The 16,207-nt window shown below is 39.1% G+C and overlaps 1 protein-coding gene across 3 annotated transcripts in view; it reads right to left on the reverse strand.

Annotated features, from left to right (window-relative positions):
• trappc11 (trafficking protein particle complex subunit 11) overlaps nucleotides 1-16,207 on the reverse strand; it is a 151,044-nt gene that overhangs the window by 125,527 nt on the left and 9,310 nt on the right. For all 3 annotated transcript variants that reach the window (XM_057849497.1, XM_057849496.1, XM_057849495.1), the window contains exons 4-6: nucleotides 8,972-9,042; nucleotides 7,023-7,137; nucleotides 1,083-1,182 (exon numbers count right to left, since the gene is read on the reverse strand). In XM_057849497.1, coding sequence (XP_057705480.1) covers nucleotides 1,083-1,182; nucleotides 7,023-7,137; nucleotides 8,972-9,042 — 286 coding nt within the window. The remainder of the gene's footprint in view (nucleotides 1-1,082; nucleotides 1,183-7,022; nucleotides 7,138-8,971; nucleotides 9,043-16,207) is intronic.

Below are 16,207 nucleotides of genomic sequence, written 5' to 3' on the forward strand. Positions count from 1 at the left end.
TCGCGTCGGAAACAACACAGATGGCGAACAGGAGAGCCGAGAATATGTTCCAATCCATGGAAAAATCAGTTTTAAATGACCAAAAACACATCGAGACAAGTCATTGACAACAGTCTGTCTCGCGCTAGCCATGACGAATAAACTCCGCTCTCCTCGTATGTCTACTTCCGAGCGCAAGTCCCTCGTCGTTTTACTAACGTCACGTCCGCCCGTCGCTGATTGATCCACTCCGCTGTCTGTTTGCCATGGCTTGCTCCGTCCTAGAAATTTTATCCTCTGAATGGTGGCCAGACTCAATAGCTGGAACAGTGGTGAGTCTGGTGTACCAGGCTAACAAAACACATTAATGAACAAACCGGACAACTTGGATAAATGAGATGGGATTAGTCGACACATGTAGAGAAATGAACCCGAAAGGCAGAAATAACCCCGAACACCGGCAGGATGATGGTTTGTTCTTTCTGCCTCCGTCGAGGGCGGACGTGTTTTTCCTCCCTACTGCTGCTTCCTGTTATCTTTGTCTTCGTCAATCAGCCGGTCTGCTTTTTTCCTCTGTGGATCAACCACGTGCTAACCACTATTCCTTGTGCCGCCTTCATAATGTGAATTATTTTTAAACAACACTAATGCAGGAAAATACTTGACATTATCAAAAGCTTTATTAAGCGAGTTCACTCAAATTCACTCACGATTTGACGCTCACGCTGCAGAGAAAAGCCTTTCGACAACGAAGATTGACTAAATGATGATTAACACATTTGTGCCTTTGATGGTAGAGCTACCAAGCCTTCTCTACCATATCAAGGCTACAAATCTGTCAATCATTGTTACTTTAAGTACCAAACGGCAACTGCAATGGTGAGAAAAGCAGCATAAAGGAGGGTGAGACTCTGTGGCTCTATACGAGCATGAAGCAGAAAAACAAATATATTCTTTCAATTAAAAACCCAATCCTTTTCATCCAATTCTGATCCTCTGAAAAATGGTGCAATTGGCCCGATTCCCAATCAAGTCATCGGATTGGGACATCCCTACTTTACAGACATTCTATAGCCAAGGAAGCTTTGCTTCCTATCACGTACCTGATGTGTTGTCTTGTTTAGAAACTCCTTGTGCGATTTAACACGACGAATTTCGTTGTAATAGTAGGTCTGAGCATGTTCATAAAAGGCATTCTCCAACCTAAAAAAAAAAAAAATCAGACAAATTCAAATGACTGTTTAACCAAAATATCAACAAAAAGCTCTTTGAAGACAAAATATTAAACAAAGAAATATATTAATACAGCATAAAGCAACTCCTCCGCTGCATAAAGGATACTTCTTCAAAAAGAACAGGAAGAGATAAAAATATACCAAATTGGTGAACAAAGGTTTTTAGTAATATCACCCAGGAATGTAAACCAAACAATAGCAACCGGCAAGTCTGTCTGTCTCCTAGAGAATTCTGGTTGTGGTGAATGCAGAAATGGCAGCATCGAGGATGTGCTACCAACGCCATAATTAAAACACATAAATGTGAATACTTGGTGAAAGTAACTTCCTAGATTTGGGGCCTTTCGACTGCTGAATGGAAAGAGTAAAAAAAAAAAAAAAATTATGAGGATGGTACCGGGCCACGGCTAGTCCCGGCTCCTTAATTGGAAACATGGCGGCCAGCAACGACGTGAGCATCTGTTAAGAGATAAGTGGTGGAAGGGAAATGAACCATTTTTTAAGGAAATGCAAGACTTCAAAAAAGATAATTGAGTCATCCGTTAATATCATCGATAACATACAGTGCTGCTCGAAAGTTTGTGAACCCCACAGCGATGGTCAGATTTTTTGTAAAAAAAAAAACTAAAATAACCTTATTAAATGTTAAGTTATACCCAAATCCACAATACTGACATTCCAAATAATGGACTGAAACAAAAGAAATAGTTATATTGTCATTCTTTATTTAACAAAAGTGGTTGATTTAAGAAAAACTCAGATATCATGTGTGCAAAAGTATGTGAACCCCTTCAGTTAATAGGATATTGCGCCTCCTTTTGCAGAGATTACCTCAACCAAACGGTTTCTGTAGTGGCTAATCAGCCTCTCACATCTACTTTGGGGGATTTTTGCCCATTCTTCCTTGCAGAACGCAGTCAGTTGAGAGAGGTTTGATGGGCGTCTGGCATGAACTGCTCGCTTCAGGTCCCGCCACAGCATTTCAATGGGATTTAGGTCAGGACTTTGACTGGGCCAGTCCAGAACACGAATCTTCTTCTTTTTCAGCCATTCCTTGGTTGTATTGCTGGAATGCTTTGGATCATTATCATGTTGCATGATCCACCTTCTGCCAAGCTTTAACTTCAAAACAGATGGCGTCAGGTTATGTTCTAGGATTTGACAATATCCCTCAGAATTCATGATTCCCTGGACTATGTGGAGTTGTCCAGGTCCTGAGGATGAAAAGCAAGCCCAGATCTTGACATTCCCACCTCCATGCTTCACTGTTGGGAGAAGGTTTTTTTGGTGGTATGCAGTGTTGACTTTTCGCCAGACATGGCGGTTTTGGTTGTGACCAAACAGTTCAATTTTGGACTCATCTGTCCACAGAATGGACTTCCAGAAAGCTTCAGGTTTCTCTAGGTGCTCTCTGGCAAAGTTGAGACGGGCAGCTTTGTTCTTTTTTGTGAGCAGAGGCTTCTTCCTAGCAACCCTTCCATGAAAGCCATGTTGATTGAGTTTTCTTCTTATTGTGGAAGCATGCACATGTGTCCCAGATGCAGCAAGAGAGGTTTGCAAATCCCGAGATGTTATGTTTGGGTTGGCTTTTACCTGAATCTTCATTTTTCTTATGGCTCTTTCTGATATTTTACACGGTCGTCCACTTCTAGGCAGGGTTGTAGTCTTTTTCAGGGCCCTCCATTTGTAGATGATCTGCCTCACGGTGGAACGATGAAGCTCAAGTTTGTTTGAGATGACTTTATAGCTTTCCCCAGACAAATGTGCTGTCACTACCCTCTTCTTGAGGTCCTCTGAGATCTCTCTTCCTCTCGGCATGATTGACCTGTATGGGTTCACCTGGTAAGACTGAAGTGACCTGGTTTTATCTCTGTTTCAATCAGTGATGCGCAATTTCTTCCCTAAACATCTCTCACTTCATTGGTCCATTTCAGCGGTTAATTTAGCCACCAATTTGTCCCACCTGCTGCTTGTTCTAAGCAATGCAGCTCAGGGTTCACTAACTTTTGCACCTACATCAGTTGATGAAAACTCTTTTTAATTTAGTCTCGACAACACAACTGTTAAAAAAACAAAAAAAAAAACTACTGAATTGATTAAGCTATACCTGTTATTTCATATAAAAAATAACAGTTCTGATTAAATTAGGAAATCAGGTTGAAATAATAGAAAATTCCAAAATGTTGAGGGGGTTCACAAACTTTTGAGCAGCACTGTAAATGTCAACTAGCACAGCATACCGTCGAATGGTGATCGCCTCAATACTTCGACACGTGGATATAGTCAGTTCAAAACACGTTTGCACAGCCTGATTGGTGAAGCTCAGGATACGGGATTAGTTTCAGAGATTGAGCGTTTTAAGGGTAGTATGGCCGTAAGCAATGTTGTTAATTTTACAGGGGTCGACAACATAAACGGCCCGAACAGAAAGTGACCTGTAAATGCCCCAAAAATCTGAAAAAATGACTGCGAATGCTCGTTTCAAATAACATTCATTCGCCCTTCCCAGTAGTCTCAATGCAGTGGGCGTCCAGCACCATCAATATTTTGTTACACCCCTATTCCTGACATAACAGTAGTCTACAACTGAACTGTTTTAAGTACATAAAGTTTGTAATAAAGGTTGTGAGTATAGAACATAAAAAGAATTCCCCAGTACACAAATCACACAAAGGTTCTGTCCATTCAAATAATAAAAAAGGGCTGCTAATTGACATTTTTTTCTTGTGGACAAAGCACTGATTTTGACTAATACGATCAAAACTACCGGAAGTACCCCGTCCGCCATTGCAGGAGTGTGCCGCCTCCCTGCCCACAGCAGCTTACTTCACGGCTTACGGACTTCGTCAGCGGAATTAGACCAATTTTCTTTTTGTGTATACATATATTTTCATGTCGAGTGAGCATACATATTCCATCATCAACTGTGCCAACAATCGCACGAAAATCCGAGACTGGAAGAAGAAAGTGTTCTCTGCCCATGTATGTTGCCAGATAGTTTGCATCGATTTCCTGGACATGCAGAAGACAGAGAAGTTAGGAAAAAGTGGGTGAAAATATCAACAGAAAGGACTTTGTTCCAAATCAAAACAGCAAAATGAGTTTTGGTGAATAAAATTGAATCTTGTTGCAGTTGGATCATTGAGTGTTCTTTAGTATTGAGCACACTAGCAGTAGTTGTAAACGCAGGTACTCAACTACTGTGTGCTTCATATTAATCAAATGAATAAAAACTGAGGAAATGCAGTATGTGCAGATGTTTATTTGTTAAAAAACAATGGATCACATAATTGTCCAACACTACAAATTGTATTTCTCAATGAGGGCATCTAACATATAGGCTAACGTCATTAGCCAGCTAGTTGGGCTATCCTGCTTGCCGGTAACTTAGTTGGTTACCTAGAAAGCCTTTGAATGGGGAAAAATATCTTGAGAGAGAGAGATTTTTCATCTTTCATTATTTGGGCCAGTGGGAATTGGCATTTAATGGTGTATTGTTGGGTACACTTACTGTATTTACTGTTTGTATTATTGTTCAAGGTGTGAGGAATACATTTAATTGATGGCAGATCAACTAAAGGGCACCCATACCCAGTATTACACCTGTATTGTATTCCTTTTCCTGGCATATTCCAATCTCGGGCATAGGGGCAAAAACATTATGGGATAGGCAAGAAGCAAGAAAGGCCATTTCAAAAAGAATGTCATATTTTTTTCCTCTGTTTCTTTACACAGGGGATAGAGACATCTGTCAGTGCCCCACCCAAACGAAGATGTCTCGCACCCCACACGGTCAACACCCCGAAGGTTACTACTTGTGCTACTGAATCTACTTATGCAGAAGAGGATCTCAACAACCTGGAAAATATTCATCTGCAGAAGTGTGATGCCAGCATTCAGATCTCATAGATCACTCACAACTGTTTGCCTCCAGGAGTACTTTGGCCATTGCCGCATTTACACATGGCTGTAAATAACTTCCTGACCATGAAGTTATACAAATGTGTCGCTTATCAAATGTCAGAATTCATGTGGCGAGAGCTAATAGGAGAAACAGAATGTTTTTTTTTTTTTTTTTTAATTTTGAGTAATGTAATCTCTGGTAGGTTACTACATGTTGATGAGATCGTAGCTATTTGTGTGAGTTTTGTCATTTGCAACCTCAGTTAATCCGGGAGGAAACTGAATGAGAAGAATCGGAAATGGAAATTCATGAGCAAGAAGGTGATGCATATTTGTGGGATATGGCAGAGGAGATATGAGTGATCAAACATGAAATGAAAAAATGACTTTTTCTTTGAATGACATGAAATAAATGTTTGAACAATGAACAACATGGAATAAAATAATACTTGAACCTGATTTTTTTTTTTTTTTTTTCACATTAATTAAAGTCCAGAATGGTGCTTCACTTGAGTCCACACACTGTCATGACTCCATATGATATTCTGGTTGCAATTGCTGGTAGCAAGTGCTCAAAGTAAACCTTCTTCACATGGCAGATGTGGTCTTCAGCCCATTTCTGATTGTACGGCACATCTATGATAACCTATTCATTTGGAATCCATACAAGGAATTAACAGTTTGTTTTGTTTAAACAATGAATTGCAATTTGGACTCCATAATAGTAGCCAAATCCAGATGCTGGTTCTTTAAAGGGATCCACCGATAGAAAGTCTCGCAGTCCTTAAAAGATAAACGTTAATATGAGTATTGATATTAATTAATTAATATAATAGATTTTTTTAATCAATGGAAATATTTTATGTTTTTATAATAACATATTTTAGTAAAAGATAACAAGTGTGGCTTATTAGAGCACACCAGTCTAAGTACGAGGTTCCCTTTAAGGGTGTACTTTCCATTAACATACTTCACATATTTGTTGGATTCAATCCTTTTTCTGCAGACTGCCATCATGTGCTTCAAGTTTCTTTGCAGAAATCAAGCCTCTGTATTGATTGATGCTGGGCTGCTACTCACATGTGTTGTTAACACTCCAGCAATGATGGCCACAGCTAGAGAGCGACGTCCACATATCTCTACTCAAACTAGTCAATAAATTGTATCAATTAATCACTTATCTTCTTTAAACAAACTAAACAACAAAATCAAATGAGGAGGAGGCAGACTGTGATGAATCAGTTTTCTTTATCAAACAGTTTCTCATAAATACAATCCAAATCAAATTTCAGAGCACACTCTATTGTATGACAATTTACAGTTGGAATGGGAGTTTGTGTTAAGACTGTTGTATGAATGGGTTTAGGCGGGTGTTTTCTTTATGAAAAGAAATGAGACAACTTTATTATCTACCAATAACTCAAGTGCTAATATGCTTCTCCAAAACACAAGACAAACACTGATTAGCTAACTAACTAACTAGCTAGCTTTATGGCTCCGTGCAAAGTAGTAACGTCTCATCACCAAATAATACAAACAATACAATTGGCTTCATTTAGAACTTAAGTCTGTCTTTTAGCGCTAGCCAAAGGAAGCGTTTGAGCCTATCTGCTCGAAATTTGTAAATCTTGCTAGCAGTGTCGCTGCTCACACTCGCTGTCGGCATATCTTTGGACAAGACCCAGAAAGCATCTCCTGCTACAGTTCTCTCGCCAATTTCCTCTCGAATCGCTCTCTATTAAAAACACGAATTAAAGGGGTAAAATCTGTGCTCGCACTCTTGCCCCTATTCTTTTTTTCTCTACTTGCAACAAATTATTTTTAGGCGCAAATGCAAGCAAAACGCTCGCGCTGTACAGCACTGGAACATCAAATATCATATAATAAATCTTTTCTTATCATTACCTTATTATGTAACCAACCAGGTGGTCAGTATGTGGCAGAACAAACAGACTCTTTCCGGATAGATCACAGGCATGACAAATAGCTGCAGCTCTTTCAGATGCTACCAAGTCTTCTCCTATGCAAAACAAGAAAATATGAGTAACAAACATTGACACAAAGCTTTAGGAGGACACTTTTTGTAAATACAGTTTTAGAAATGACGGTTCATTTCACATCAAGTAAGCACTGTCAACTATTTTTTTCCCAGTAGCTGTTGATATGTAAAGTTTAAATAATTATGCAGATAAAATCCACTCTAGGGAAGAAGGGACAATTTCATTTGGAATATATTTTCATTATCTTTGTACCTTTGGATTATTTTGTTGCTTTGTAGCTCTTATAATTTGTAATAATTTTTCAAAAAACTCCGACTTTCTCCACCCTAACCTCTGAAAAATGATGCGATCGGCTTGAATTCCAATCATGTGATCGGATCGGGACGTCTCTTATGAATTACCTATGGTGCGTAATTTCAGATAACGTGATGATATCAAGGTCCTGAATGCTACAACAGGGCTCTTGCACCCTTTTAAAAGTCTAATTTAATGCTTTTTAAGACATTTTTAAAAATATAATTTAAGACCAAATCATGTTGCAACAATTTCGGATGAAGAAAAAAACATTTTATTTTACTGTGACCCGTGTTTTTCTCCTCTCATGTGTGTCTCGATGGCTTTGACCCCGATTGTCCCTGACTGAAAAGTCTTTTTGAAGACTTTGCACCAGGGTTGGGAACCTCCCGTGGGTACCTCATGATATGATTTGTGATACAAGGTTCAGGATAATAATGTCACGAAATGGAGAACAATTACATGGGTCAGGAAATAATTTTAAGACATTCTATAAAACAACCAATAAACAGAATAACTAGTTATTGTCATCCTTCTGCTGTGAACTGGCATGAGTTTATCACTAGTAGGTGTCCAATCCATTTGAAGTGGGAGGGTGGCAGTGAAAAAACATTCGTTCATTCACTGCCACCCCTCACACTTCAAACGGATTGGACGTCTATGGTCGTAAGTGGCCGCCAATGCCAGGCAACGGGTTAATTTTTTATGTCATTTCCTGTTGATTTTCAGTCAATTCCTTTTCCTGTTGAGGCATTTACAGGTCAGTTCCTGTTGATTTTGGGGCATTCACAGACCACTGCCTGTAGATTTTGGGTTACTGAAAAGGAATTGAGTCAAGAACGTCCCCAAATGAATAGGAAGTGTTTCAAAATCAACATAAAGTAACTTGTAAATGCCATAAAATGACCAGGAAATGACCTTTGAATGTCCACAAAATACCAGATCTGAAAGCTGTAGTTGCAGTGCCATTGACGGCGCTAGACGTCCAATCCAGTCAAAATGAATTGGATGTCTCGTGCAGACCATGGCAGCCAGTGAGCTAACATGGACACTATTCGAATGGAAGATTTTGGTAGCAAACTGTTGTTATTGTTTTTTTTATATATCAATTCCTGGTGGGAGCCCATCGATAACCTTTTGGACTACAAAGTACCGCTAGATATCACCTTTTCAATGTGATTAAATTTATACTTCCTCATCTCTTTCCCACTCACCTCTTCAACCGCGAATAACCAGAAAATGGCATCACGGCGACAGCTCAAGTCGCTGATGTCCCAAACTCACGTATTTAGTGCACACCCATTAATAAGATAAATACACACCATTAGAATTTTACGACACATTTCAGTGATTTTCCTGGCATTAAAAGCATCGTCAGGAAATGATATACTTACTGCAATTTTCCTTTAAATTTAAGACAATTTAAGCCCTTGTTTATCCGGATTTTAAATTTAAGACATTTTCAAACTTTTTAAGCACCCGCGGGAATCCTGTACAAAAAAAATACAACAAACAGGAGTTCATACTGCACATCATATCACACACAAAGAAGTCATTTACCTGGAGGCAGAGGTGTTTTCCTTTGAATTAAAACTACGGCCACCTTAGTATTCCTGCTCTGAAGACTGGACCTAAAATATAAGACAATGATAAATGGCTTAGAGAACCACATTGCACAGCACTCAAGATTAGGGATGGTCACCTGTGTTGGTACTACTTCTACTACTTTGTTTGTTTACTGTGGTCCTTGTTGGGCAAATGCCTCATGCTTTAATCAAGACAAGACTTGGACAGCATCAAGCAGTGTACTGCAAAGCATTTTGGTTCAATTTTGCAAATACATAGTCCCTCTCTTAAATAACAGCAATGGTCCCGGTCCATGGATCAATTGATAGCGGTCCGTGGGCCGCCCAAGAAATGATTAGTTATTTCTTTTGTTTTTATTATCAGAGTTGGAATACTCTTTTATTTTGAAAATTGACTGGAATCTCTTGGTTATATCGTGGCCACTTGATCGTCAAAATTCCAACCCACAAGTTAGCAAATGAGTAAAAAACACACTAGGCATGTCCCGGTCGCGTATTTTCGCACCTGAGTCAGAGTCATCTGACCTTGAGAATCTGCCGATACAAAAAAACAACAACTTTTTTTTCTGTAACAAAAGTTCCAAACATGTTACAGTACAGTACTGTTTACAGTACACCTTCTTCCACTTTTCCAGGAGTGTTGTGGAGTAAAAAATGTCGTTTCTTTTGGCAACGTCATTTTATTTCTGGATTATTTTGTTACTTTTTAGCCATAAAAAATTTTAAATATGTACCACATTTTTCGGACCATAAGTCGCAGTTTTTTTTCATAGTTTGGCAGAGGGTGCGTCTTATACTCTGGAGCAACTTATGTGTGATTATTTACGGTCGGGTCAGGCCGACTTCTCACTTGCCATCTTTTTTTAAAATAAATGTTAGGGCTGTCAAAATTATCGCGTTAACGCGCGGTAATTAATTTTTTAAATTAATCACATTAAAATATTTGACGCAATTAACGCACATGTCCCACTCAGACAGTATTCTGCCTTTTGGTAAATTTTACAGCAAGGCCTTTTGTGCTGTCTAACAGTGAACTCTTGTGGTCGTTTTGCGACATGGTTTATCGTTTTCTTGCCAGTTCAATATGGCTGCACGACATCTCGGGCTGACGCCTACGTTGTAATACTGTGCTTATATGATCCTTGGACAGGATTTGTCCGTAAGTATGGTTGTTGTAAAGAATGTACATATTATGTTAGTAAGCAAAATGTTATATTTTTTGTATGAGACGCTTTTTGTTTATGTTTAGCGAACCTGTATAGTGTGCTAAGCTAACGTTGTTGCTAATGCAATGCTTGTGTACTTTTTTTTGTAGTTTTACGACAGTCTAAAGAGGACAATGGTTTGAGGCCATTTTATTAATAAATCAGATGAAAAAGGAAGAAGGCTGATTATTAAGGCGTCGTTCACTAGTTGTCTAGCTTTGGAAAAAGTAGACGCTTCGGAGTGAGGACAGCATAGACAGATTTAAATGACAGTAGTGAAATGCCCACTACAGTCCTTATGTACCGTGTGTTGAATGTATATATCCATCTTGTGTCTTATCTTTCCATTCCAACAATTTATTTTACAGAATATATATATAATTTACAGAAAAATATGGCATATTTTATAGATGGTTTGAATTGCGATTAATTACGATTATTTAATTTTTAAGCTGTAATTAACTCGATTAAAAATTTTAATCGTTTGACAGCCCTAATAAATATATATTCATATATTTATACTAAAACGATGTATGGATGTTAAATAAAATAAATGATTTGGATAAAACAGGGAAGACGCTGTGCATGCCTGTGCACGTGAACGCAGTGGCCCCCTTCTCTTTTCAATCTTTCCCTCCAGCGCCCTGGCGCCCTCCGCGACCATCCTAGTATTTCCTTTTCGATATGGAGCAGCTATAGGAGTGAAAAACAAACTAAAGACAGGGGAATTGAAAAGCAAACAGCAGCAGTTGGAGTGGGATATTGAAGAGATTCAAATTGATTGTTGCTATACGAAAACCTGTGTCGGCTTCGCTGAATGTAAACGAATGTGGCGCTTTGGTCTGATGGGACAAATATATCTAACAAACTTTTCCAGCGTTATTTCGTTGTATAAATGCATTTATAATGATCATAAAATTATGTAGACTATTTAAACATTGAGGAAACTTTTTTTCTGCCAACTTGAGGAGATTAAAATAAATGTAAAATCAACTAACTGCCTGTTAGAATAGACACGCAAATATAAAAGATAAATGTTTATTGAATATCCATCTTACAGTCTTGTTTAACTGGGAGAATTCGTGACAAAAGACTGGCTTTAATTTGTTATCATTATGCATATACGCACCGGCATCGTCACAAACGTGATTACACAAAACGCAACCACGCATCGCATTTCTTCCTTCTCCTGAGTCCTCACAAATAAAACATAAAATTTTGTTGTTTTTTTTTCGGGATCGTGCCTACAGAAAATAAAATTTGGGGGGTTTTCGGGCTCGGGCAAGGAAATCAAGTTAACTGATCCGACTTCTAGCGTCATGTAATGTTAGCATACCGTACACCTAGTCAGCCTGTTGTTCTCTATTGTATTTTAAATTGCCTTTCAAGATGACATGTCTGTTCTTGGTGCTGGATTCTACCAAATAAATTTCCCCCCAAAAATGCGACTTATTCTCCGGTGCGACTTATATATGTTTTTTTTCCTTTTCATTGTGCATTTTTTGGCAGTTGCGACTTATACTCAGGTGCAATGTATAGTCCGAAAAATACGGTATATAAATTTTTAAAATTAAAAACCCGAACCTTTTCACCCGATTCCGAACCTCTGAGAAATGGCCCGATTTCCAATCCTGTGATGGGCTCGGGGACACCCCTAAGACAGACATCTTTGTAAAAAAAAATGTTGAATGATAAATGGCCCAGTGATGAACATAAGAGCATACGATTTCCATGAAAAAGAACATTTTTATTAGACAATACTATTTGAAAAATGGATTTATAGCAATTTCTATTTTTTTATTGGACAAATAGGAAAAGAGCAGAAAGCACATAAATTTAGCGCAAGCTATCGCTAATACACATGCTAGCCGAGGCCCTGGTTAGGTGGCGGGACGGACTCAATGACGAACACCGGCAAGCTCTGTGTAATATTTTTCTCTTTGCCTTTCAAAAAGCTAAGCATGCACACCCTATGCCTTCCTACTCTGAGAATATTCAATTTACTGAAATGGTTTGGAGTGGGTGTTAGGAGTGGGTATCATTCTCATGAAGGTTGGCACACGGATGATTGCATTGCTAAAACTATCAGCGGGGAGCTGAGAGCCAAGTTACAGGCTTCTTTTTGATAGATTGGAAGACATCTCAAAAACTGATAGCCAGCTTTTGACCTTTGGAGGGGGACCACTAATCGGAGGCTCAATTAGGGACAAACTGACAACGTTACTTTAAATGTTGAAATAAGTTACATACACAGTGACATCACTATTATCATTTGATTTGCAATACAGCACCCCCACTTGGTCCGCAAGATCGGGGACGACAGCATGAAAGGATACCTCATATGACACAACACCTATGCATTATTTGCACATTTTTGGTCACAGCAGTGCGACCACACTAACGGACACTGCTCAATGGCTGTATCATTTTGCATCTACTGTGGTAACTGTATTACTGCACTTTGGACATTTTTTATTGCGGAATAAATCTCCTATTTTATCTTTACGTCTAAAAACTAGCAACAGTGGTTCTTAACCTTGCTAAAGCTACCGAATCTTTAGGAGTTAGATGATGAAGCAAGTTTTTTTAAATTTAAAACTGATGTATATAAGCTAACAAGCTTCTGTTTACTGTAGCCGAATTCCCGTTCAAATTTTTTAACAATTTGGCAGGCTGTCAGGTCAAAAAAAATTTTCTTTAATATCTTTATCTTTAGAGATGCCTGAAGCATTCCCCGAACCCCTTAGACTTACTTACCAAACCTTTGTTCGAACCCAAGTTAAGCACCCCTGCTCTATAAATTTTAATACAGCTTATTTGCAGTAATAGGCCCTAGAGTGGCTTAAATTACCAGAGACGAATTTCTTGTATGTTTCAACTCGGGTAGCCAACTGTCCCTTGAAAAACGGAATCGTCCGGTATTCAGAAATAAAAGTACGCGTCCCTCATTGAGCTTTCAAGGGACACGCTTTGTCCCGTTTTAATATCAAAATAAAAAAAGTGTCTTATTTCTTCTTATTTCTGCGCCTGAATTGTTAAAAAAAAAAAAAGTTTGCGCTTATTTTTTTTTTATGCCAAAAACATACACACACCCAAACACACACGCGCACAAAGGCTCAGGACTTTAAGCGTTAAATTATTAGAGCTGAAACAAATACTCGAGTAACTCAAGTTTAAAAATTGATCCAAGTGATTTTACTCGCCTCGAGGAATCGTTTCATTTTGCCAGCTCTAAGCATCACGTGTTGCCCAAACTATTTTGAATGCAGGACCACGCACTGACATCACGTCTGTCGAGGAAGAAGCAATAAACTATGCCAACGTTTCTACAAACTACACCCGCATGATGCAACTGTGACAGCAGGTAGCATCCGATGCGTCTCATAGATATCACATGTAAATGGAACTAGATGCGACATGACAGACTCAGCGGCATTGGCAGATGTATATAGAACTAGATGCGAAATGACAGAATTGCCGGCGTTAGTAAACAGCCGCCATCTTAAAGCAGGAGACTTCTCAGCGCGAATAAATAAGATTAACGTTACTGTATCTTGCTAACATAACGTTAGCCCTGCAGAGGGCTAGGTTTCTATTACTTATGACCACTGTCGATGCGTGGCTAACGTGTCTTACATACAGGTTTTATTCAATCTGTAAAAACACAGCGCCGTAGAGTGATGAGGGTGTAAAATAAAAACATAATAAAGCTAACTGTCAGTATAGTCATTGTTGAATAAAACACCTAGTAGCACTGGTGCCCAATGTGCTCCAATACAGCAGGTATCATGCTCCAAATCCTATCAGGGCTTACATTTTAGACTAATTTAAAACGTAACTAGAACTTAAAACTAGCTTGACACAAATGGAAATTCAATTAAAACACATGGGAAAAACACCCACTTTAAAGTGATGTATGTTATCAAGCATACCGACATAAGGTAAGAAATATGATTTTTTTTTTTTTTATAAGATCTAGAAGCTTTTAGAGTGAAAGCCATAAATGTCTTGGGGTTTTTTTTTTTTTTTTTGTAGTCACATCTGCGATGCAATTGTTGGATGTTTTCAACAATTTATATCGAAAATAAAGACAATGATAGTCTGAAAATTGTTCAATATTAGGCGAAATGTTTTCTCATGTATGTTTAAAATTGCCCTTTACCTAAAAAAAACTACTATATTCTGTATACCATATACAGTGGGGCAAATAAGTGTTTAGTCAACCACCAATTGTGCAAGTTCTCCTACTTGAATAGATTAGAGAAGCCTGTAATTGTCAACATGGGTAAACCTCAACCATGAGAGACAGAATGTGGAGAGAAAAAAAAACAGAAAATCACATTGTTTGATTTTTAAAGAAATTATTTCCAAATTAGAGTGGAAAATAAGTATTTAGTCACCTAGAAACAAGCAAGATTTCTGGCTGTCAAAGAAGTTCAACTTCTTCTAACGAGGTCTAATGAGGCTCCACTCATTACCTGTATTAATGGCACCTGTTTTAACTCATTATTGTTATAAAAGACACCTGTCCACAACCCCAGTCCGTCACACTCCAAACTCCACTATGGCCAAGACCAAAGAGCTGTTGAAGGACACCAGAGACAAAATTGTAGACCCGCACCAGGCTGGGAAGACTGAATCTGCAATAGGTAAAACGCTTGGTGTAAAGAAATCAACTGTGGGAGCAATTATTAGAAAATGGAAGACATACAAGACCACTGATAATCTCCCTCAATCTGGGGCTCCATGCAAGATCTCACCCCGTGGCGTCAAAATGATAACAAGAACGGTGAGCAAAAATCCCAGAACCACAGTGGGACCTAGTGAATGACCTACAGAGAGCTGGGACCACAGTAACAAAGGCTACTATCAGTAACGCAATGCGCCGCCAGGGACTCAAATCCTGCACTGCCAGACGTGTCCCCCAGCTGAAGAAAGTACACGTCCAGGCCCGTCTGCGGTTCGCTAGAGAGCATTTGGATGATCCAGAAGAGGACTGGGAGAATGTGTTATGGTCAGATGAAACCAAAATAGAACTTTTTGGTAGAAACACAGGCGGTCGTGTTTGGAGGAGAAAGAATACTGAATTATATACGAAAAACACCATACTCACTGTGAAGCATGGGGGTGGAAACATCATGCTTTGGGGCTGTTTTTCTACAAAGGGACCAAGACGACTGATCTTTGTAAAGGAAAGAATTAATGGGGCCATGTATCGAGAGATTTTGAGTGAAAATCTCCTTCCATCAGCAGGGGCATTGAAGATGAGAAGTGGCTGGGTCTTTCAGCATGACAATGATCCCAAACACACAGCCAGGGCAACAAAGGAGTGGCTTCTGAAGGGAAGTGAAATTAAATAGCTGATGTTTAATAACAAATTAAAAGAATGAAACAATGAAATGTAATTGCTACAAGGATGTTAAGACTGTTTCTCTAGGCACAGGGGCCTTTTGACAAGAGACTACTTGGGACTCGTGACTGGAGGTCAGGAGGGAGGTAGCAGCAAAAGGTCAATGGGCCATAGGAAGGCCATTCGCTTTGGAAGCTCCCTAGGACCAGAGGACAACAAAGGGCAACAGTCTTCAGGCCGTACGACAACGTGGGGTGTCCAGCAGTCCGGCCATATCGACAGCAGACGTCTTTGGTTATCATTCATCACATGTGACAATAATGACCGGGATTTCCATGGACATAATGACTCTAATCACATGAACTCACATCCTCAGTTCTTCACTCACATGTATAAAATACTGGGCAAGCCGGAAAGACTTTGTCAGTCTACTCCGATCTTTTTTGGGCTAGGACCAGGAGTAGTTCACTGACCCAGCATGCTGCTTAGAACTCCTCTGTCAGTAACTTAGGGCAATAAATTGTTGACTTTGAACATGTCGTCGTTATTGGAGTCCTTTAAAGAAAACGAACACGAATGGAACCTTGAGGATTAATCATTTAACAGGTAATTTAAAACACAGGTTCCTTTAAATGGTGACCCCGGCGTGATCGAT

The sequence above is a fragment of the Corythoichthys intestinalis genome, chromosome 11, assembly GCF_030265065.1.
Source record: "Corythoichthys intestinalis isolate RoL2023-P3 chromosome 11, ASM3026506v1, whole genome shotgun sequence".
NCBI lineage: Eukaryota > Metazoa > Chordata > Actinopteri > Syngnathiformes > Syngnathidae > Corythoichthys > Corythoichthys intestinalis.